At 48.4% G+C, this 21,856-nt stretch overlaps 1 protein-coding gene across 7 annotated transcripts in view; it reads left to right on the top strand.

The window, feature by feature from the left end:
- Positions 1-21,856, top strand: part of PAX5 (paired box 5) — a 195,159-nt gene that overhangs the window by 81,496 nt on the left and 91,807 nt on the right. For 5 of the 7 annotated variants that reach the window (XM_038552835.1, XM_038552840.1, XM_038552836.1 and 2 more), the window contains one exon: positions 20,947-21,003. The exons of the other annotated variants lie outside the window; for them this stretch is intronic. In XM_038552835.1, coding sequence (XP_038408763.1) covers positions 20,947-21,003 — 57 coding nt within the window. The remainder of the gene's footprint in view (positions 1-20,946; positions 21,004-21,856) is intronic. 7 annotated transcript variants of the gene reach the window in all.

Raw genomic sequence — 21,856 nt, 5'->3', positions numbered from 1 at the left:
GGCTCCATGCAGGAAGCCCAACGTGGGACTCGATCCTGGGTCTCCAGGATCACGCCCCGGGCCGAAGGCAGGCACTCAACCACTGAGCCACCCAGGCGTCCCGGGATCAATGGTTTTATAAACAATAACCCCATAGTTATATGAGTAATATTTCAGGAAATTGAAGCAAGAGGACATGAAGATCAACAAAAGCACTGGTGAGAAAGATCTAGGGGTTTTAGTTGTCTGGGATTTCAGTCATGTGGCTGCCAGTGAACACAGACTTGGGTCAGCTTGCCTTGTGTTAGTCAGACCACACCTGTGGTGGAGAGCTCCAGGGAAGTACCTTACCTTTTTTTTTTTTTTTTTTTAAGATTTTATTTATTTATTCATGAGAGACACACAGAGAGAGACAGAGACATAGGCAGAGAGAGGAGCAGGCTCCATGCAGGGAGCCCGATGTGGCATTCAATCCCAGGACTCCAGGATCACGCCCTGGGTGTGAAGACAGATGCTCAACTGCTGAGCCACCCAGGTGTCCCAGGAGTACCTTACCTTAAGAAGGATAGCAACCAACTGGAGCATGGCCAGTGGGGTGACCAGGTTGGGAAAGGGACTAGGTCTAAGAGCTAATATTTATTAAGCCCTCAGGATGTGCCAGGGACTGGGTGGGACTCTGTGTAGCTCCTAACCTACCCTCTCTATGCTCTATGAAGTAGGTGGTATGCAACTTCCCATTTTATAGATGAGAGAACTGAGGACAGAGAGAACAACTTGTCCAAAGATGCACAGGTAGGAACATCTGCAGCCAGATCTTAAAGCCAGGTGATCAGCGTCCAGGGCCTATACCTTGCACTGCCATTTATCCTCCCCTCCCCCCACCTTTACCCCCGCTGCTTCCGCAACCCCAAACCTGTCTTGTGAGGCACTCCTAGAGAAAATGAAACTGGTTGACGTAGAGCAGAGAAAACGCAATGGGTATGCAAGAGCATAGTGTGGTGTCAGAAGGGCCCCTATGGAGGAGAAGCAGATTTATTTGTGGGTCTTTTAGGCCCAGAACCTACATGGAAATTATAGGCAGCTTTCACATCAGTCAAAAGAAACCTTCCAGATGGACAGAACTGCCCAAATGTGGGTTGGGCTGTGGGTTTCCTGTCACTGGGAGTGTTTGGCATGGGCAATGAAGCCACTTAGGAGGAAGGCCAAGGACAGTTTTCAAGCATTGGATGGGGCCTTGGAGGCAACGGCCACTAGAGTCCCTTCCAGCTCTGAGCTTTGACATTCTGTGACAGATGTGGTTGCCTTGCCTCTCTTCCATTTTGTTTTTGTTTTTGTTTTTGTTTTTGTTTTTGTTTTTGTTTTTTTTTTTTTTTTTTTTTGCCTCTCTTCCATTTTGGAGAAGAGATGGATTTATTTTTTCCCGATAACTTGGCTAAGAAACAAAAGGGTGAATTTGTTGAAGGCCTTCACATCATCCAGCTCAGTGTCAGAGCTTTTTTTTTTTTTAAATCTGTTTTTATTTTATTTTATTTTATTTTATTTTATTTTATTTTATTTTATTTTATTATTTTATTTTATTTTATTTTTAAGAAAGATGTTATTAAAAAGAGAGAGGGAGGGAGAAAGAGTATGAGCAGGAGGAGGGATACAGGAAGAAGTGGACTCCCTGCTGAGCAGGGAGCCTGATGAGGGGCTTAATCCCAGGACATTGGGATCATGACCTGAGCTGAATGAAGGCAGACACTTAACCAACTGAGCCACCCAGGCACTCCAGTGTCAGTGCTTTTTAAGAGAATACAGACAATTTTAGGGTTGGGGGTGAGGGAATTGGTCATGCTATTATCATTTTGGGCCACCAAGAGGGCAGATAACTTAATCTGCGTGTTGTAACTGTTGGAGGTCCTGGCAGGGGCTGGCTCATCAGGATGAGAGTGTGTTCTGAAGATGCTTAGAGATTTGAGGTCTGGGAGATGGACCAGATCTAAATGACAGGATAAAGTCCAACCTGTAGCGATCCATGGGACTGGAGCAGGGGAATGGAGGTTAAGATCAATGGAATCAAAGAGGGTGCTCAGTGAGGTTGAAAGCAGATGAAGATGTCAGTGGAGGTCCCCAGGAAGGGGGCATCTGTCAGGATGGAAGCGGGCAGTTCATTAACACTATGGAGGGACTGGCTGGGGCAGATGGTGAGGGTTTCCAAGGACATGTAGTGGCGGGGTGATGTGATGGAGCAGTGGCCTGGATGGGATTGGTGCTGGGGCACAGTGAGCCTGCAGATCCCTCTGCCTTATCCAGAGAGTGGCGGGGAGAGGGGGGAGGCATGCTCCCCATTGGAGAGGGCATCCTGGATGAACACGTGGAGGACTGCTGGAGGCAGTAGAGTGCCGTGGTTAAGAGCACAGGCTTCCAAAGCGGCTGTTTGTGACTTTGCAACCTCTTATCTTACTTTTGAGCCTCTTGGGAGAGCCTTACCTCCAAAGTCTGTGTGACTCTTTATTCCTGGGTGTGAGTATACAGGTCACCATCACTTTCAGAACAAATAATCAGCTTTTCTTCCTTTGTGTGCAAAGTTATTATTTTAAACCAATTTGGCTTTATCACTGCTTTAACCTCGGTTTTCTCATATGTAAAATGGAATAATAACGGTTCTGGTGTCATTTCCCTTGTACAGATTAAATGAAATGGACGAGAAGAGAATTTAGCAGAGGGTCCAGCCCATGATAGACACTCCACAAATGTTGCTTCTTTTATGTGATTCTTATCATTATCGTCAAGGAGCATTTGCCACAGCAGAGGTTCTGTAGGGCAGAGATGGGGTTATGATGGCACAGAGATCAGGGCGGGCTGTGCAGGGCGGGGGTTCGAGAGCAGGTGGGAGGGCTTTTGCTTCGGAGAGGCATAGAGGTTGGACTTGTCAGGTGGGAGGGATGGAGATGCACCAGAGGTGCTATGTGACCCTGCAATGGTGGGACACGTGCACTGGGGAGTTGCTGGAAACTTTGTCCCCCCTAGGCTGTTTTTACTGTTTGCCTGGCTACAAATTACACCAGCAAATGAGCTCAGGCTTTGAGGGGAAAATCCCATTAAAGTAATCAAAATAACAATTTGTATCACTTTTAGAACTTCTGCCGGAGGAGCTAAGAAATCTTTGTAATAAATTATTAATTCTGGATTGCATTATATGAATTTTCCCCTACAAACAAGCAAATTAATATTTCCCTTTTGGTGCAACAGAGGACAGGAATTCTCCAATCTCCTAGATCTGTCTTGAAGAGAGATGGGGGGTCTTCAAACACAGACTTTGCTACTTCTGAGCTCCCGGGAGGAAGGGACTGGACTGTGGCCACGCACTCAGGGATGCCTGCCACTATCTTTCATGCTCAGCCTGTATGGAAAATCAGGTGGCACTGTGCTGGTCACCTGAGCAGGCCACATGGCAAGGTGGTTCAGAGTGAGCTCCCTGGAGTTTGCTTGGTTCTGCAACCTGGTGCCTGCACCTGCTGGCTGTGTGAGCTGACCAAGTTGCCCAAACTTACTGAGCCTCAGTTTCCCCATCCACAAAAATAAGATAGAGATGTTTGTGTGCCGTATGCAGAGCTGGTGTGAGGACAGAATGGGAGTCTCGTGCGGGAGGTCATGGACAGCTCTTGGCATGTGTTATTTATCCTCATTATTTACATCCTCAGAGAATGCTGGAATGATACAGATGAGGCTCCTTCTCCCACAGGGGGGTCTGGAGAGCTGCAGAGGGAATGGGTAGGTAGGGGTGTGAGTAAGAGGGTGCCAGGCTGGAGAAGAGGAAGAGCAAACGCCGGAAGACCTGTGCTTGTGTAGTCTGGGGAAGGGGCAGTGGGTTTCAGGTGGTTGAGGGGAGTGGGGCAGGTTTGATGACTCTGGAAAGTCTGCTTAAATACACACACACACACACACACACACACACACACAATACAATATAATGCAATGCAATATAGTAACATAATATCTGGACAGTGCACAAGTTAAATACTTTGATTTATTTAATCCTCATAACAAACCCTTTCTGGTTGCTGTTTATTTTACTCCTTTAAAAGATGAGGAAGCAGAGGGAATGATCATTCATACACAGTGAAGTCTCAGGTGTTTATGTTACTTTTGCCCCCGCACCATACATGCGGTAGGTTTGGCTACAGTGTGATTCGTATCCTCTTTTTGACTTATCACCGTTGGATGCGGGAGTGTGAGGATTGGTGGTAGGGCTGATGTGGCTGTGTCTGGAGCTGCTGGGAAGGGGACACTGCTTCCCTATGGGACACCCTTGGAGGAATAGGTGTATCAATTTATACAGATTGTTCTCAACAAATTCATTATGAATAGATCCGGGTGTTAAATTATAACATGGAATAAAACTGGAGAAATCCTTTGCTCTCTGTGCTCTGGGGACCGTGCTGTAGATTCTCTTACTACTAACTTAGGCTTCTGATTCTCTTCAGAATGGATATTTGTGTAGGCATTTCCCTCCTGTAGTGGCTCTGGGCATGGCTCATTCGTCACTTAGTCCTTGTGGTTTGGGAGGGTAGGAGCTAAGAAGCAGAAAGTGGGCTATGGGGCTTTCAGATTTTTGTTGGGGACCTGCCTACTGGTAAATAAGTTGCCTCAAGGGTCTCCTGGGGATGCCTCACAGCTCACCAGTGAATTCCTAATACCTTACAACGGACTTTAACCACAAAGTGAGCCTATGACCTATCACTAGCACGCAGTTTTCTCTTCCATTATCCAAGTCAGAAATCCACATCTGTGCTGGGGGGGGGAGGGGCAAAAGAACTCGGAAATGTTTACACACAACCTTGAATGATGAACCTTTCATTGCCTTGGAGAAGCTTGGGTATAAGAAAGTCTTTTTTTTCTTCTTCTTCTTTTTTAAATATTTTATTTATTTATTCATAAGAGACACAGAGAGAGAGAGGCAGAGACCTAGGCAGAGGGAGAAGCAGGCTCCCTGCAAGGAGCCCAATGTGGGACCCGATCCCAGAACCCTGGGATCACGACCTGAGCTAAAGGCAGGTGCTCAACCACCAAGACACCCAGGTGCCCCGGCTATGGGAAAGTCTTAAGGGACAACCTAAGACTGGCCATTAGATCCCATGCTAGGGCAGATTTGGGGTCCTAATCTAGAAGTTCTAACTTGGCAAATGTGGACACAGGTTCTGGCTGGTTCTGGGGAAGTTTATTTTCCCAGCTCTATAAACTGAGGCCAGCTGTTTGGATTTCTCCAGAGCTTGAACAGGTTCCCAATGATAGCTACTTGACTTAAAAGCTCAAGCTGGCCATCTGTGCACCCAGAGACACATATAGGAATGCTCAGAGCAGCACTGCTTGTCACTGCAGGGGTCCTGAAGCTCAGGGGAAATGGGTGGGGGCACCTTAGGAAGTCTTGTGATGGAGTAGCACCTAGTTGCCTACATGCTCTTCTTTCATTTTGCTTCTTTTTTAGGACGGTGTGTGTGTTGCATGTGTGTGTTGGTGTGGAGAGCTCAAAGTTGGATATTCTACAGTCCACGACCATGCTACTTTATAACAGAGCCCTTAATGTTGTACTCAGCACTGGTATTCACTCATTAACCATGTATTAACTCATTTTATCCCTTCTACAGCCCTGTGGGGTGGGGACCTTTATGATCTTAATTTTACAGATGGGGAAACTGAGGAACAAAATGGCTGAGCAACTTTCCCAGGGCCATGCAGTGGGTGAGTAGTTGTGCTGGGATTTGAAGACAGGCTCCTCTATCTCCTTCAAGCAGTGGCCCAAACAATTGGATCAGCTGATCCCATTTTCCAGAAAGAATGACTGTGGGCCAAGTCTTCTAAAGTAAAAGTTACTATTCTTAGGGCCTGTCTCCCACGTTTGAGCAGATTTATAAATAGCAATCCCTTTTAACAATCTGTTTGATTTGGTTATCTTGGCATAGCTTTCATCCTGGAAGGTACCGGAAGCAGCATTGATCAATGCTAGCTGTCCAAGGGGAGTTTTATTTCCTTTTTTTTTTGAATGACAGAGATGGGAGTGTGGATACACCTGCCCCAGGCATCTTCTGGGACCTAACCCGTGTCAGTGCTAACTGTGGGAGAACCCCCGGGTCTCCATCATCTTGATATCTCCATGTTGGAGTAGATCCAAAACAATTTTCTAAGGAGACTCCTGTCCCTGCCACTGGATGTCTGCTCTGCTCACCTCACCTCTGTGTGGCTCCAGCCCCAGGTGCCTGCTCAGCCCCTCATTTTCACAGGCAGGTGTCAGGGCCGCTCCTAGCTCCCAGTTGGGTCTGTATTTAGCTCTGGGCACAGAGTAGCTTTCCTCCTGCCACTTGTTAGGGATCAAAATGCTTTCCATTGTTATTGGTTTGGCTCAGAGGAGCAATATTTAGGGAGGATTGCTTGGAGAACATATAATCCCTGAGTCTTCCATTTATTAAAGTTATTCCCTGATTAAACCATTCAACTGGGTAACTAAACCACACATGTGGTCCCCTTGGAGTTTACCTGTGCTGCATTGCATTTTGGGGTGATGCCTGAATCTTCATGAGAGACACCCTGAGAAATAGCCTGCAGCAGTGGTCCTGGGGTCTGGAGAGCATTCACAGTTTCTCAGCTTGCTCTTTAGGGAGGACTCAGGGAGAACCCTCACTTGGTCTGTGAGTCAGTAGAGGAACCTGTGAGCAACGGACAGTTTGTGTCTCCTGGACTTTGTGAAGTATCACACCAGCTCTCTCCTCTCCAGTGGCAGCCAGGAGGCCCAGATGTGGTGCCTCCTAGAGCAAGTTCATAGGCCTGTAGCCTTAATCTTGGCTGAGAGGGTGTTTGAGAGTGTGGGCTCTAGAGCCAAACTGCCTGGGTTCAGTCCCAACTCCCTCATCTATCAACTGTGTGGTCTTGGGCAGGTTACTTAAAGCCTTAGTTTGTTCATCTACAAAATGAAGGTAGTGAGTTCATGCTTTGTAGGATCTTGTGGGATTTAAGTGAGGGTCCCTGTGCAGGGCAGACCCTGTGCCCAGCGTGTCATTTGGGTTTGCTGTTGGCCCACTCTGTACTCTCTTCTTGTTTCTGTTTCTGCCCTCCTCGCCTCCTTGCATTTTTTGCATCATTGTGAGCTGCCTTAAATCTTTTCTGCAAAGTGATGAGGTATGAAAGAATGAGTGAATGAATAAATAAAGTTAATATAACAGTTGTTAATAGGAACAGTTGTTTGGGGACTCATTTACTCTTCTCAAAGTCTTTCATGTATCCTTTCTGATTTCATTATGAAAATTCTCTTGCGACATTATTTTACCCTGAATCCTCAGACAGAGACGCCTAGGCCTTCTCTTTGGGTATTAAATAGCTTGCAAAGATGTGGCTTTTGTGTGTGTGTGTGAACGTTGAACTAATCCACAAATCCTCAGCAATGTCTTTAGTGGAGCTGAAGTAAGCGAGTAACATCAGCTTTATCTCACCACAAAGTTCTGAATTTTTTTTAAAGATTTTATGTATTTATTCATGAGAGACACAGAGAGAGAGACAGACAGAGGCAGAGACACAGGCAGAGGGAGAAGCAGGCTCCATGCAGGGAGCCCAATGTGGGACTCGATCCCGGGACTCCAGGATCAGGCACTGGACTGAAGATGGTGCTAAACCACTGAGCCACCTGGGCTGCCCAAAGTTCTAATTTTTGAAAGAAATGTTGTATGGTAAAACTCAGGCTCATGTTCTAGAGGCCAGGTGTAACCATTTGAAATGAGGGATAGGAGAGGATGGGAAATGAATTGGAGCTAGTGCCAGTGCAATGCTAGGAGCCAGCCAGCCAGACGCTGGGAAAGGCCTGGGGACATCAGACCCCCTCTCTCTGCCAGAACTTACCCTCAGTCTACACTCAGCTCAAGGCAGTGTTCCTGGGGAGGTATGTTCAGTTATCCTCCAGATAGACCAGAGACCCACAGGGCAAGATGTTCCTGCTTCTGTCACTGGGAATGGGAGAGAAAAGGATGTGAAGCAGTTCAGGGTGGATGGTGGGACTGAGATGAAGAATAGACAGATTTGGCAGAGAGGGGGGCACCCTGGAGGAGGAAAGGCCTCAGGGCAGAGAAGACCCTGTTGGGGGGGCGCGGTTGGGAGCTGAGGGCTGGGTGCAGAGGAGGGGGCCAGGAGAGAAAAAGTTGTGGGTGTTCAGGAGAATCCAGGGCACTTGGAATCCCTGCCTCCCTGGAGTAGAGTTAGCTGTGCTGAAGGTGGCTTTTCATGGCAGCCAGTGCTTTGGAGAAGAAGCCAACAAACTCTACTGCTACTAGCAGCTTCTCTGCTAACAGTTCTGCCCCCAACATCAGCAACTGCAGCCACACGATCTCAGTTACGGTTCTATTGTGTGACCCTGGGAAACTTACTTCATCTCTCTGTGCCTGGATTTCTGCATTTATAGACAAGGAGAATGCTAATGACAGCACCTCCCTGATTGAGTTGGAACAAAGCTCAACATAAAAGGTGTATCAGTAGCTAAATAGTATTCTACTGTATAGAATATAATAATTGATTTAACAAGTTGCCTGTTGGTCACTTCCACTCTTCCATTTTCAAAAAAGCCTGCATTGGGCATCCTTATTGATATTTATTTTTGCACATGTGATACTATACCTGCAGGATAAATTCCCAGAAGTGGAAAGGCCAGATCCGTGTATTTGCACTTTGAATTTTGAAAGGTAGAGCCCCTGCTTGCCAAAGAGGTTCATCCCCTGAAATGAGACCTATTACCCCAGTCTGCCTACATAGTATTGTATCAACCTTTGAATCACTGCTAATCTTATAGATGAAAAAGGATTCAATGTAGTTTTAATTTGATTTTCTCTTATTATAAGTAAGATCTGGCTTCTGTTTTTTACATATACTTTTTATTTTGGAATAATTTTAAATTTAGAAAATGTGTGAAAGTATTACAGCAAGTTCCCATATACTTCTCACCTAATTTCCCCTATCATTAACATCTTATATAACCATGGTTCATTTGCCAAAAACGAAGAAACCAACATTGGTACAATACTTATAGCTAAACTCCAGACTTTATTTGGCTTTTGAGCAATTTTCACACTTTGGTAACCATTAGATAAATGTGTAAGCTGACAGTGATGTTGACTCCCCTGCACAGAGGCTGTGGGTGCCTGTGATTTGCATCATTCCCTGCAGCCCATGGCTAGGCCTCTGGTCTGGGAAGGCAGACTCAGTGGAGAAATGATCGCTCTTTCTCTAAGTTCCTCTGGGAGAGAGATGCATTGTTGTTAAATCACTGGATTGGCTCTTTAGTGCGGTCCCAGCAGCACTTCAGAACTTTTGGTATTCCGGCAGAAGGAATAGTATGTGCCAAGGTACAGGGGTATGAAACTTTACCAGCAGTTTTTAAAGAGATTTTTATTTATTTATTTATTTATTTATTTATTTATTTATTTATTTGAGAGAGGGAGGAAGCATGAGCAGGAGGAGGGGCTGAGGGAGAGGGAGAAGCAGACTCCCTGCTGAGCAAGAGGCCCAACGTGGGGCTCAATCCCAGAACCCTGGGATCACCACTTGAGCTGAAGGCAGATGCTTGCCCGGCTGACCCCTCCCCCAGGTGCCCCTGAAATTTCATCAGCTTGAAAAATCCCATGACGCAAGCAGTACTTCTCTTCTAATAAAAGTGACACATTACAGATACAGTTTAAGCTAGAACTCTGACCTCAGGCCATGTTTTCCCCTCCCAGAGGCCACACTGTGGTTGCCTTGGTGTGTATCCCATGAGGACTTTTCTGGAAAGCATGAACCCAGGGGAGGGGGTGGCTGGTGAGGCCAGTGGGCAGCTGTTGAGAACTCTCTCTCCTCCTTTTTTTTTTTTTTTTAAGATTTATTTATTTATTTATTCATGAGAGACACAGAGAGAGGCAAACACATAAGGAGAGGGAGAAGCAGGCTCCATGCAGGAAGCCTGATGTGGGACTCCATCCAGGATCCCAGGATCACGCCCTGAGCCAAAGGCAGACCCTCAACCGCTGAGCCACCCAGGCGTCCCTCTCCCCCTCTTTCTTTGCCAATGTCCATCCCTCCTGTGCAGACAGCACTTTATCCTAACAACCAGCTTCCCATCGTGACTCCATTTGAGCCTCATGGCTGCTCCAGGAGCTTGGTAGGCACCATCTTACCCGCTCTCCTTGGCCAGACCGGAGGAAGCCAAGGCCCAGAAGAGTGGAGTAGCCTGTCCTGAATCCCACAGCTGGTAGGGGGCCTTTCTGTTGCTTCCTGAAGAACAGCTGTCATGCCATAAATGATAGCAAAGCATGATCGAGCACCAGTTGCTTTGCACACACGACCTCATTGTGCCCTTAGAGCAGCTCTGTGAGCCAAGTACTGTTCTCAGGCTGGGTCTGCAGATGAGGAAGTAGGATGTGGAGGGATGAGGTGGGCGGTCGGAGATGGTGGAACTGGGATTCGAGGTCAGCCGTGCTCCTCCCCGACCCCAAGCCCACAGGCATTGCCGTTCTGCTGGCCAGCACTGCCCCCACCCCAATGCCTTTCTCTTACCCCATAGCCTCTTTGCAACACAGGTTTGAGCTACCTGCACACTTCTGCTCTCTCATCACCAGATCAGTGCTTCCGGTGCTTCTGGGCAGATCTTGCCTTAATTCCCACAGGGCCTGCCCTCCAGCTGTCTCACCTTACCCTGTTTTCAGAGCTCTTTTTAGCTGCTCACCACCTGGGCCCAGGGACTATCTCCTCTCTTTGCACTTCTCTAGGCTCTTTCCTGAGCACCTGCGGGTGCCAGGCGGTGGTGAAGGAAAAGCAGGGGACAGCGCAGACAAAAATCAGGAGCAGCTACCCTCATGGGGCTTCCATTCTCCTGGGACAAAAACTGTTTCTGACCTGAGGTCTATGGGATTCTGCAGGTCCAAGACTACTTCTGCCCGGGGCCTGAGGTTCTGAACATCCCACCCTCCTGCCATTTACTGGGATGATGGCATGTGCCAGCATCTATTCTACAGGCCCCACGTGTTTCCCCCTCACCACCTGCCTTCCTCCTCCAGTCCGTCCTGGGGATGTCGCTGCAGCTTGGGACAGGTCCCCCGGCTGCTCCTGGGGATCATGTGCCCGCGTGATTTACCGTGCCTCACAGCGCCACATGTCTTTAAAATTACAGTGCCCATTTCCTGCTGAAATAATTTCCACAAAGAGTGGCTCCTATTACCGCAAGAGGCGTGCAGACGTCATGATTTATTATTATTTATGGTCCCAAGGCCTTGTTTATGCAAGACGGGTTAGGTGCGTGCGATAGAAATGCCATTATGCAAATGACATTGAATGTCCTTACTGCGCCTAAATAATTTCTGTGTTGGACGATTAAACCTCATCTGTTATTGATATGGGCTGCAGTCGGGCTATTACAGAGTCCCAACAGTACTTACTCCCAGTAATGGGAAAATTGAGAGAGAGACACCAACACAATTGCCTCAAGTGGGCCGTGATGGTCAGAAAGGAGTAGAACATCTCGGAGGCCCGCGCACAGGGAGCCTGCCGACTCCTCTGGATAAATAAGGAAGGCAGCGCCCAGCAATAAATTAAGCCCTGGGTTGGAGTGGGTGCCTTGGAGGATTTGCGGCCTTCCAGTGGTGTGATTTAGCTATTTGATTGAACCAGGGGCCGAGGCAGCCCCACCCTGAGTTCCAGGGTGCCCCTTGCTGAGGGAGCCGCCAGCTTGGAGAGGAGGGCACAGGGGAAGAGGGTGGCCCCTGGTGACACCTGGGCATCCAATCTGCTGTGCCACCACCACCAGCCGCCTGCCGCCCAGCCCCTGCACACGACCGCCTGCCTTCGAGAGCTCTCCCTCGCTCTTGCTCTTTCTTTTTTTTTTTTGACACAGCTGTGAAGTCCCATTTTGATCAGTGTTGATAGCTTATGAATTCCAAAATTGACAAAATTTACAGAAAAATGAGGATAATCCATCTTCCTTAGCAGCCTGTCAGGAGCTGGCCATACTTCATAATCTCCAATTACAGATGCTATTTTCCGACATTTACATGCAGATATTAGAACCAAATGAAAATGAGAAACAAAGAGAGAATGGAAATGCAGCTATTTATATGTATAAAAGACAAACAGGTAAATTCAAGACATTTAGATTGGATTTGGGGTCCCTTTAGGAGGCTGGAAAGAGACAGGCTTGAGCACGTGGGGTTTCAGAATAAAATGGTAAGACACGTGGCCTCACCAGGCCTGCCCGTGGTCTGGCAGTTTGGGTTCAAAATGGGTCAACTCTGCTGGAACAGCCGGGGATTCGGGTGGGGGCGTGTTGGGCATCCCTCCGGGTTTTCAGGGGTCTCTGGGGATCAGCCATGGCTCATGGTGAGCCATCGAGTCCACACATGTTTCACAAATGAGTGAGCTTAGATCCTTCAATGTTCGTTTTAAACAATGGTGTGTGTGTGTTGCTGTGGGGAGACAGGATATGCCACTGGAGTCAGCTCTTTCTCCTAGGCAAATTTCAAAAAGTTGGTACATTCTGGTGACCTGTGCCCCCACTGCTCCTGAGTAGGAGATGCGTGAAGGTACCACTGTCTGTCAGAAGGGCTCTGGCCAGGTGCACCGAGAGTTGCACCAATAAACTTTTAAAATGGGGTATAAATAATAAAATTAATGGAGAGAGAAGGAGTTCTGATATATGGATCATCCACTTCCTTCTCGAAGCTAATCTGGCCGAGAGAGAGGAGGGTCTGGGAGGAGGCTTTGTAATGAAAATGTTCTTCCCATAAAATTGAAGGGAGAACAGCCTTGTTGCCCTCGCAGCTGTATGTGGCACTGGCTTCTGGAAAGCCAGGGATATTAATTAGCACAGCTTTGGATTAAACTCTCCCAACCATGTCGGATGGTACGATTTTTTCTCTTTGTGAGCTTGACACGGTGGCAAGGAGAAGTCGGCCTGGGTTTTCCCAGCTTAGTATCATTGCTGAAGTTTTCTTTTATTTGGGGATCAAGCCTCTTCCTCTCCCAGAAATGAGAATGAAGTATTTCAGGGTTTTCTGGGGCAGTTGGGGGAGAGAGAGAGAGAGAGAGAGAGAGAGAGAGAGAGAGAGACTGTTTTGTCAGAGAAGGCAAAGGAGGTGGAGAAGGTTGGACCGGGAGATGTGGCTTGAAAGCTTTTGTTTGTTTGTGAAGCCTGTTTCTAGCCAGCAGTTTTATATTATTTGAGGTTTGATTTGTGGGAGAGAGGTGAAGGAAATAAAACCAGGAGGCTAAATTTAATGTGTATGTGTATATGAGAGAGAAAAAGGAATTGTTAAAAATCAAACTTAAACCGGGCTCCCAGAAACGTGTTTGTTTACATGTCTGGTTTCAAGGCCAAGGGCTTGCTTATTTAAGTAAATTATAGGTATTAACACACACAAAATGCTTATTATGTTTTGTTTCCAGGTACAAAATGCGAGATTCATGAAATTAACCCGTTACTGCAAAATGAGAACATATTTTCAATAATTAAAAGCAAAAGCTTTTAAGTTAACCCTGATAAAAAGGCAAATAGAAACACTGCTGTCACTGTGCTAGTTTTTTCTCTATTACCTACATTAGCTAGAATTTGGGCTGAGACATAATAGCTAAAACCTAAGCCTAATGTCTGCTTCCTTAAGTTTCTGGTGTCTCTAAAAGCCAGAATGTTACCTTCAGTACAGAACAGAGGGCTTGGACCAAGCAGTCAGAGGCCTGATTTTTCCTTAGCGGTACTAACAATGTCACACGTTCTTCTTTGTTTCTCTGTTGGTTCCCACTAATGTTAGGATTAATTGCTAAATCTGACAGAGATCTGAGAATTGCACTGTCTTCCGAGTCTAAGTGGGGAGAAGAAAGAATAAAGTTAATGGCATCTATGGTTAGAAACATCTAAGCATATGTTTCCAAACCCATCTGGGTCTGGTGATGGGTTTGTCCCCATCTGGGATGGTGACAGGTGTAGGGTCGAGAGCAGGTAAGCATCCGAGGGGGCTGTGAAGCACGTGGAGCCGTGCCTGGCCTGAGAGTTGGCATCTCTGTCCCTGGGCCCCCCACACCTCCGAGTGAGGCAGTTAGAATCATGATGAAGAACACAGATCGGAGAGAACTTAGGCCGACACCCCATCCACAGCTCACCCGACTTCCCTACTCTCGGTTTTCTCACTCATCCCAGGATGGCAGAGAGGTGGTGCGTAGCGCTTTAAGATCTTGGACTTGGGGTCTCACTGCTGGGGAGAGATGGGGACGTGGTGGTTGGGCTCCATGTGCCTCACTTTCATCATCTTCCAAGGGTGGGCGGTTGATAATACCCATGGGGTGGTTGTAAGAATGAAATAAACGAATGTGTTTTAGCACCTAGAACAGTACCTGGTGTGTAGTAAGTATCCAGGGAGTTCACGTTATTCTGACTGGTTTAGGTGAGAGCCAGGGTCTTCTCAGCCTCCACCCCCCGCCCCCCCACCCCCGCCCCATGCTTCTCTTGCATGGTTTCTGTTTGGCCCTAGCAAAGCTCGGTGACAAAGGGGGCACTCCCTCCCGAGGCTGCCTGTGTTTGCCTTCGCAGAATATCACCCTTTAGAAAGTCCTGTCGGATAGGCAGCCGACAGGGCGGAGAGGCGGCCTGTGGCCTGAGGAGTGTGTGTGCGCGTGCACGCCTGTGTGTCACCACTCAGCAGCAGCGGGGTGGAGGAGGTGGTGGTGGGCAAGGGCATCCACCTCCCTGCCTCCGCCCTATTGGCCTTGCAGTACAGACGGGTCTCCTTCGTTATGGCCTCAGGGTAACCTCTGTCCTGCTGCAGCTGGGAAGTCCATCCGAAGGAAAGTGAAGTATGAGCATCTTGCGGTGCCCCCTCCACTCCCGTACCACACTTTAGGATGAGGGAGAGGGCTCCCTTTGCATGTCCCTATTCAGGGCCCTTGCTGGCCAGTGAGTCTGCATTCCTCTGGGGGTAATGGGCCTCCCTGGCCTAACCCCCTTTCTAGTCCTATAGCAGGATGGGACAGCTAGGCCCCACCATGGACCACCTGGGAGAAGCCCATAGAATTTGGCTGCCTAGAGATGGAGCTTTGTTTTTAGGACTCTCTCTTCTTCTTCATGTCAGGATCTGGAGCCACTCATCACACAGACAGAACCTGAGCAGGCCCTGGGGCTCCAGGACGGGGTGTCCTCTTCACCCTCCTCCCCTGCATGCTGCCCTTGCCCCCAATGCACACACCACCACACCCACACCACACCTTCTTATCACTTAAGAGACCTTGACCCTGGTTCCTGGCTCTCATCCTCCAGAAGTGGAGCTTAGCGCTCCAAGCCTTGTCATTTCTTTTCTTGCATTTGGGAAGACAAGAGCCAGAATGCTCTGAGCTCAGGGCCTTCTCTTAAGGTTCAGGGTGAGCCCCGGATTCCTTTGCCTCTTCTCCCCCTCCCTCACTCAGTTTCACTGGGGATAGGTCCTGTCCAGGCCTACTGGTGGGATCCAGCTTGGAACAGAGCAGGAGTGCTACCTATAGGTGTCTCCCCATCTCAGAGGGGAAGCAGACATGGTCCCAAATCACTAGAATAAAGTAGCGTGGAACAAATGTCCTAAAGGATGTGCAGGGGGAATGCCATAGGGAATTCAGAGAAGGAAATGATCTTTCCTTCTTTTTTTTTTTATAAAGATTTTTCATTTATTTATTCATGAGGGACACAGAGACATACACACACAGAGGCAGAGACACAGGGAGAGGGAGAAGCAGGCTCCATGCAGGGAGCCCGATGTGGGACTTGATCCCGGGTCCCGAGGATCACTCCCTGGGCTGAAGGCCGCGCTAAACCACTGAGCCACCCAGGCTGCCCTGGAAATGATCTTTCAACCGAAAACCTAAGAAAAGTATGAGGAACAGATGCTGTGTGATCTGGACGATAGAGGACGAGGGTTTTGACTGGGGCGGGAATGGGAAGGCAGTATGAGCAAAGGAATTGACGTGGGCTTTCAGGGATCAGTGTGTGTGTGCTGTGATTGGAGTAGAGGACAATGTTTTAAAAGTAGGGTAGATTAAAAGTGGAAGCTGGAAAAGTAGGTTGGAATAGGGTTGGGGCCTGTACAGTTCAGGTCAATGTTACCTGGAGGCAGTGTGAAGCCAGGGAGAGTTTATAAGCCCTGGGTCAGGGGTAGGAGAAAATGAACACTTAAAAAATTCATATGCATAATCACTTTCCATTTCTGATGAACTTGTAGTGAGCTCTGCGCTGATGAAGAACAGCATGAGTCAGCCAGGTGATGAGGTCACCAGAAAAGCAGAAGCAAGCTGCTTATGCCCCAGTCAGAGAGAATAGGTCCAGAATGAGGAGTGCGGGACATGTGGGCCCTGTATTGGGTCCAGGAGGGAACAGCACTGCCACTGTTAGAGGATGTTTGTTAGAACGGGAGCCACAGGGAGTACACCCGAGGCTAAGGCTGGGAGGCCTACGGGGACAGACCTAGCTCTTTCTCGTAGCTGAGCTGGGTGGCCACGGAGTGGTTGCCTCAGGAAATAGTGAGTTCTCCACCACTGGTGGGTTTCAAGCATCAGATAAAAAGATCAGCCCTCATCATAACTCCTGAGCTTCTTTGAGCTCTGAGATTCGGGGCTTACTAAAAATTCTCTAAGTGGTCAGGGGGTGGGGAAATAAGGGGCCTCCTGATTAGTCATTGCCAGAAAAGTTTCTCTTGGACAGAAAGTACAATATCTAATTTCAGTCCTGTCCCTGGGGCTTCCCCTGCTACTCCACACCACCTGGGAGTGTGTCTGGGGGTGTGCTGGAGGGATGCCTTGCAGACTGCAAACAGAATAAGGGGAGATGAGTCAAACTTTGCAAGTCTCTTGATTTGACTGCGCTCTGTTGTGGCCCAAGCATGGGCACAGATATAGAGAGCCAAATGGATAAAGACCAGGTCTCATCCATGCCGATAGTACTTTCTGATAAATAAAAGCATCCTGAGATCACTTATCCTCTCAGTGACCCTGGGAAGCACCTCTGGTGCTGTTGGCAGAGCCAGGCCATGGTACCTGTCCCAGTTCATTTGGTTCCTCAGGCATTTATGTCACATCTGTTCAAAGCTGGGCACTGGGCCAGGAGCTGCTGTCACAAAGATGAGGGAGACACAGCTCCATCCTCATGAAGTTCACACGCTAGTTGGGAGATGAGGACCCTAAACAATTAGATGTGTGATGCAAAGTGGTGAGTGTAGTGGTAGAGGTATGACCACTTAGATGTTCTGGGAACACAGAAGAGGGGAAATCGGGGAAGGCTTCCTGGAAAGGGGAGGTTATTCAGAATCCTAGGCAGTTCTTTCCCCCTGTAAATACTAACAGTACTGCTGTAGATTATGGAGTATTTTTGAAAGCATCATTTATAACACCCCCTTAGAGCAAACTTTTTTTAAAAGGTTTTCTTTCTTTATTTGTCAGAGAGAACACACAAGCAGGGCAAGCAGCAGGCAGAAGGAGAAGCAGAATTCCCACTGAGCAAGGAGCCCAATGCAGGACTCAATCTCAGGACCCTGGGATCATGACCTGAGCTACAGGCAGACACTTCACTGACTGAGCCACCCTGGTGTCCCAAAACTTTTTTTTTAAGAGAGTGCACACACAAGCAGGGAGGGGAGAGGGAGAGGGAGAGAGTGAGAGAGAATCCCAAGTAGCCTCCATGCCCAGCCTGGAGTCAAGTCAGGGCTTAATGCCACAACCCTGAGATCATGACCTGAGCCAAAATCAAGAGTCAATCAAAAATCAGACGCTTAATTGACTGAGCCATCCAGGTGCCCCTAGCAAACATTTTTTATTTTATTTATTTATCTTTAAAGATTTATTTTTTTTTTATTTGAGAGAGAGAGCACGGGAGCAGGAGGAGGGGCAGAGGGAGAGGGAGAGAAGCAGATTCCCCATGTTACTCATGAGAGAAGTGCCTGGCCTAGTTCCACACAGATCTTCAGATCTGAGCCCTGTCTTCCTGGTTGCAGGGCTGCTGGGCTCCCTTAGCCATTCTCCTCTCTAGATGGTAGCCAGGTGTCTGCATTCAGGGGCCTGGATAGAGTGTGCAACACCTTCACTAACCCACGGGGTGGCCAAACCTGACCTCAGCCACACCAGCGAGAAGCCCAGGGAGGACCACACCCGTGCAGAGCACAGCTCCCCACCTCTGCCTCAGGTGAGGCCTCACAGCCAGAGGGGCCCTGATGGTTCTGGGGTTCTGGTTCTTCTTCCTCATTTGGCAGGTGGAGTCCCTGAGGCCTAGAGTGGAGCAGGGTCTGCCCCAGGTTGAATGGGAGTCCAAGGCAGTAAGTGTCAGGTCTCTAGGCTCCCTGCCAATTGGTTTGATCCACTGTAATCAAGACAGAACTATTTCTTTTTTAAAAAGATTTATTTATTTATTTATTTATTTATTTATTTATTTATTTATTTAAGTGGTGGGGGAAGGCCAGGGGGTGGTGGTGAGAGAGAGAGAGAAGAATCTTAAGTAGGCTCCATAAGCAGTGCAGAGCCTGATGCAGGGCTCAGTCTCACGACTCTGAGATCATGATCTGAGCTGAAGTCAAGAGTTGGACACTTAACTGACTGAGCCACCCAGGCGCCCCTAAAGATTTTATTTTTAAGTAATCTCTACACTCAGTGTGGGACTCGAGCCCACAACCCTGAGATCAAGAGTGGTATACTCCACCGACTGAGCCAGCCAGGCTCCCCAAGACAGAACCATTCTTTAACACATGCTCTGCACATGCAGTTTTTGCGTACCCAGGTTTAAATAGTGTGGAACCTTCTTCCTCCTTGCTTGCAGATTCAGGGCTCTCTGTTTAGCTGGAGGAGTAGAGTTTGGCCGGTGGCCAGGGCATTTTACAGAGGACGATGTCCTACCATAAGTGTGTGAGCTTCCCCTCAGGGCCAGTAGCAAAGTCTTCGCAAATCCTCTCTGCTTCTGGCGTGATGGGCCAGCACTGAGCTTGGAGCTGGCACACTGGGGCTCCCCTCTCTGAGCCTTGTCTTTGCAAGGACTTTGCAACCTGGAAAGGGCCCATGCAGACGAGGAGGCCCTTATGCTTCTTGTGTTTGGAACCTTGGAGTCTCCGAAGATGGGGAGATAACAGGCTTCAAGAGAGCAAATTCCTGGCTGGCCTCACCCTCTGGGGTGCTCTCATTATGCTGCAAGTGTTTTTTGGACAGTTGATGGGTGTGGCAAGTGGGGTCATGACTCAAACACATGCTGTTTGGGACTTTTGATGTTATGGAGAATTTCAAAAGGAGACCAAAGAGTCTAACCTGTAAGCATCCCTCCCCTGGATTCAATGATCATCCTGTTTCCTCAATACCCTTGCTTTCTTTTTCTGTCTTTTTTTTTCTTTTAAAGATTTTATTCATTTATTCATGAAAGACACAGAAAGAGAGGAAGAGACATAGGTGGAGGGAGAAGCAGGCTCCCATCGGGAGCCTGAGGTGGAACTCGATCCCAGGACCCCGGGATCACACCCTGAGCCAAAGACAAATGTTCAACCACTGAACCACCCAGGTGCCCCTCAGCTTTAGTTTTCTTTTTTTTTAATTTTTATTTTTTATTTATGATAGTCACACACACAGAGAGAGAGGCAGAGACATAGGCAGAGGGAGAAGCAGGCTCCATGCACCAGGAGCCTGACGTGGGATTCGATCCCGGGTCTCCAGGATCGTGCTCTGGGCCAAAGGCAGGAGCCAAACCGCTGCGCCACCCAGGGATCCCTCAGCTTTATTTTTCAACAGCTTTATTGAATTTTCATTTTTCTATCAAAAATCCACTCATTTGAAGTATTCAAGTCAGTGATTTTTAGTAATTTATGGAGCTGTGCCGCCAACACCAACAATCCAGTTTCAGAACAGTCCCTTCACTCCAAGAAGATCCCTTCTGTATGTTTATCGTTAATCCCCCTTCCCACTCTGGCTCCAGCCACCCCCTGCTCTGCTTTCTGTGTTACGGATTTGCCAGTTCTGGCCATCCCACTTCTGTCTGGCATCTTTCACTTAGCGTGCTCTTGAGGCTCACCTGTACTGCAGCATGCCTTGGTGCCTTGTTCCTTTTTATTTTTGAATAGTATCCCGTTAGACCACAATTTGTTCACTGTAGCCAATTTCCTTAACTTTATTTTGAAGCAGACTCCAGACATCGTATCACTTTATCTGTAAGTGTGTTAGAATGACTCTTTAAAAGATGAGACCTTCACTGGCATAGCCATGATACCATTATCACGCCTAAAAAGTTAGTGAATCTGTAATGTCCTCAAATAAACCGTCTGTATTTGTATTTATAATAGGTTCGTAATATGTCATAGTATTTCTTTTTACAGTTGTTTATTTTTACAGTCTGTTTGTCAGAGTCAGGGTCCACATTGCAACCGATCGATATGTCTCAAGTCTCCTCTAACCTATAGCATCCCCTCTGTCTTTCGTTTCTTGCCTTGGAGCTCATCTGTTGAACAGGGAATCCACGCTTGGTCACGTGGCCAGTTAGGGAGGCAAAGAGCATCCGAAGTGGCAGGAGGCTTGGAGATCACATGCAAGTCTTCAGATAGCTGGGGAAGCAGAGGCCAGGGAAGGAAGACACCAGCCCCCAGGTCCCAGCTCCACCCTAGCTGCCGAGGCATCCAGACCCCTCTGCCTCCTCAGTCTCAGGTCACCAGGCCAGGCCCTAGGGACACACCTCCTCCAGTTCGTGTCCTCATTGGGGTAGGTGTATAGGTGGGCAGGCCTCTCGTCCCTCAGGATGGGAGTGGTTGGCCTGGTGCTGGCCCAGAACTCAGGGACCACCTGAGGCTCAGCAGCAAGCCTGGAGGAGCTTTGCAGGTGATGGGGAAGCCTCTTGGGCCGAGGTAGCCATCTGAGGTAGCCAGCTCTGCAGCTTTCGTCCCCATGCCCTGCCCTCCTTCATGCTGCCCTCCTTCTCACGTGTCTGTGTTTCTTTTCTCCTCCATGCTATGGCAGTGGTGCCCCGTGCTGATGAGACAATACTTGGTGCAGCCCCAGGCAGTCCTTTTCCAGGTAATTTCCTAGGGACCCAAATGACACCCAGCACACACTTTTCCCAGGGCATGTGCCTCCTGGAGTCCCTTTTAGGATGCCCTGTCCCTTGTGTTGCTTAGGGTCAGAAGTGCCTGTCCTTATGCTTCAGATCCTCACACTGGCCCTGGCAGACAGGCAGCAAGGGTTTTGACTTAAATCTCATGTTATTAATGAGGCAAACGAGGTACCAAGAGCTGGCCTGGCTTGCCTGAGGTCACACAGGAGAGGAAGAGGCAGAGCTGGGATGAGAACCTGGTGTTGCTGCTCCTGGTTCGCTGCTCTTTCCACCACGGGGTTAAAGGCTACAAATGATACAGATACAAAGTAGCCGAGGAAGTCCATTCCCTGCCCCATACCTTAGTTTTTCCAGGTTGGGGTAGATGACTCGGAGTATCTGTCTAGCTCAGACATTGGAGAGCGTGAGACTTTCCATCATCTGGAGCATAGTATCTGAGGAGGGTGTGCGTACCTGCTGGTCTGGACCCTGAGACCTCACAAGAATCTATGGCAGGAGGCAGAGGGTTGTATTCCCATTGGTTGCCCTGGAGTGAACAGTCTGTGACTTGCTGTTCATTTTTCTTTCTGGGTCGTGGTCAAGGACAGCACCCCGGGGCCCTGATGGGAAAGGAGCAGAAGCCCAAAATAACATCCTAAGAAAGAACCCCAAGAGCTCAGAGAAGTCAGAAATGTGGAACAAAGCTATTGCCTGTGCCTGGCAATGGTGGGAGGAGAGGGGAGCCACGTTCCCGAGTGTGTAGGCCTGCTGACACGCCTATGCACGCGTGACTGCCTTTGTTGCGTCAAGTTCAGCCCCTAGCCTCCCAAATAACTA

This window comes from Canis lupus, chromosome 11, assembly GCF_011100685.1.
Source record: "Canis lupus familiaris isolate Mischka breed German Shepherd chromosome 11, alternate assembly UU_Cfam_GSD_1.0, whole genome shotgun sequence".
NCBI lineage: Eukaryota > Metazoa > Chordata > Mammalia > Carnivora > Canidae > Canis > Canis lupus.
This window is presented reverse-complemented; position numbering and strand designations above follow the sequence as displayed.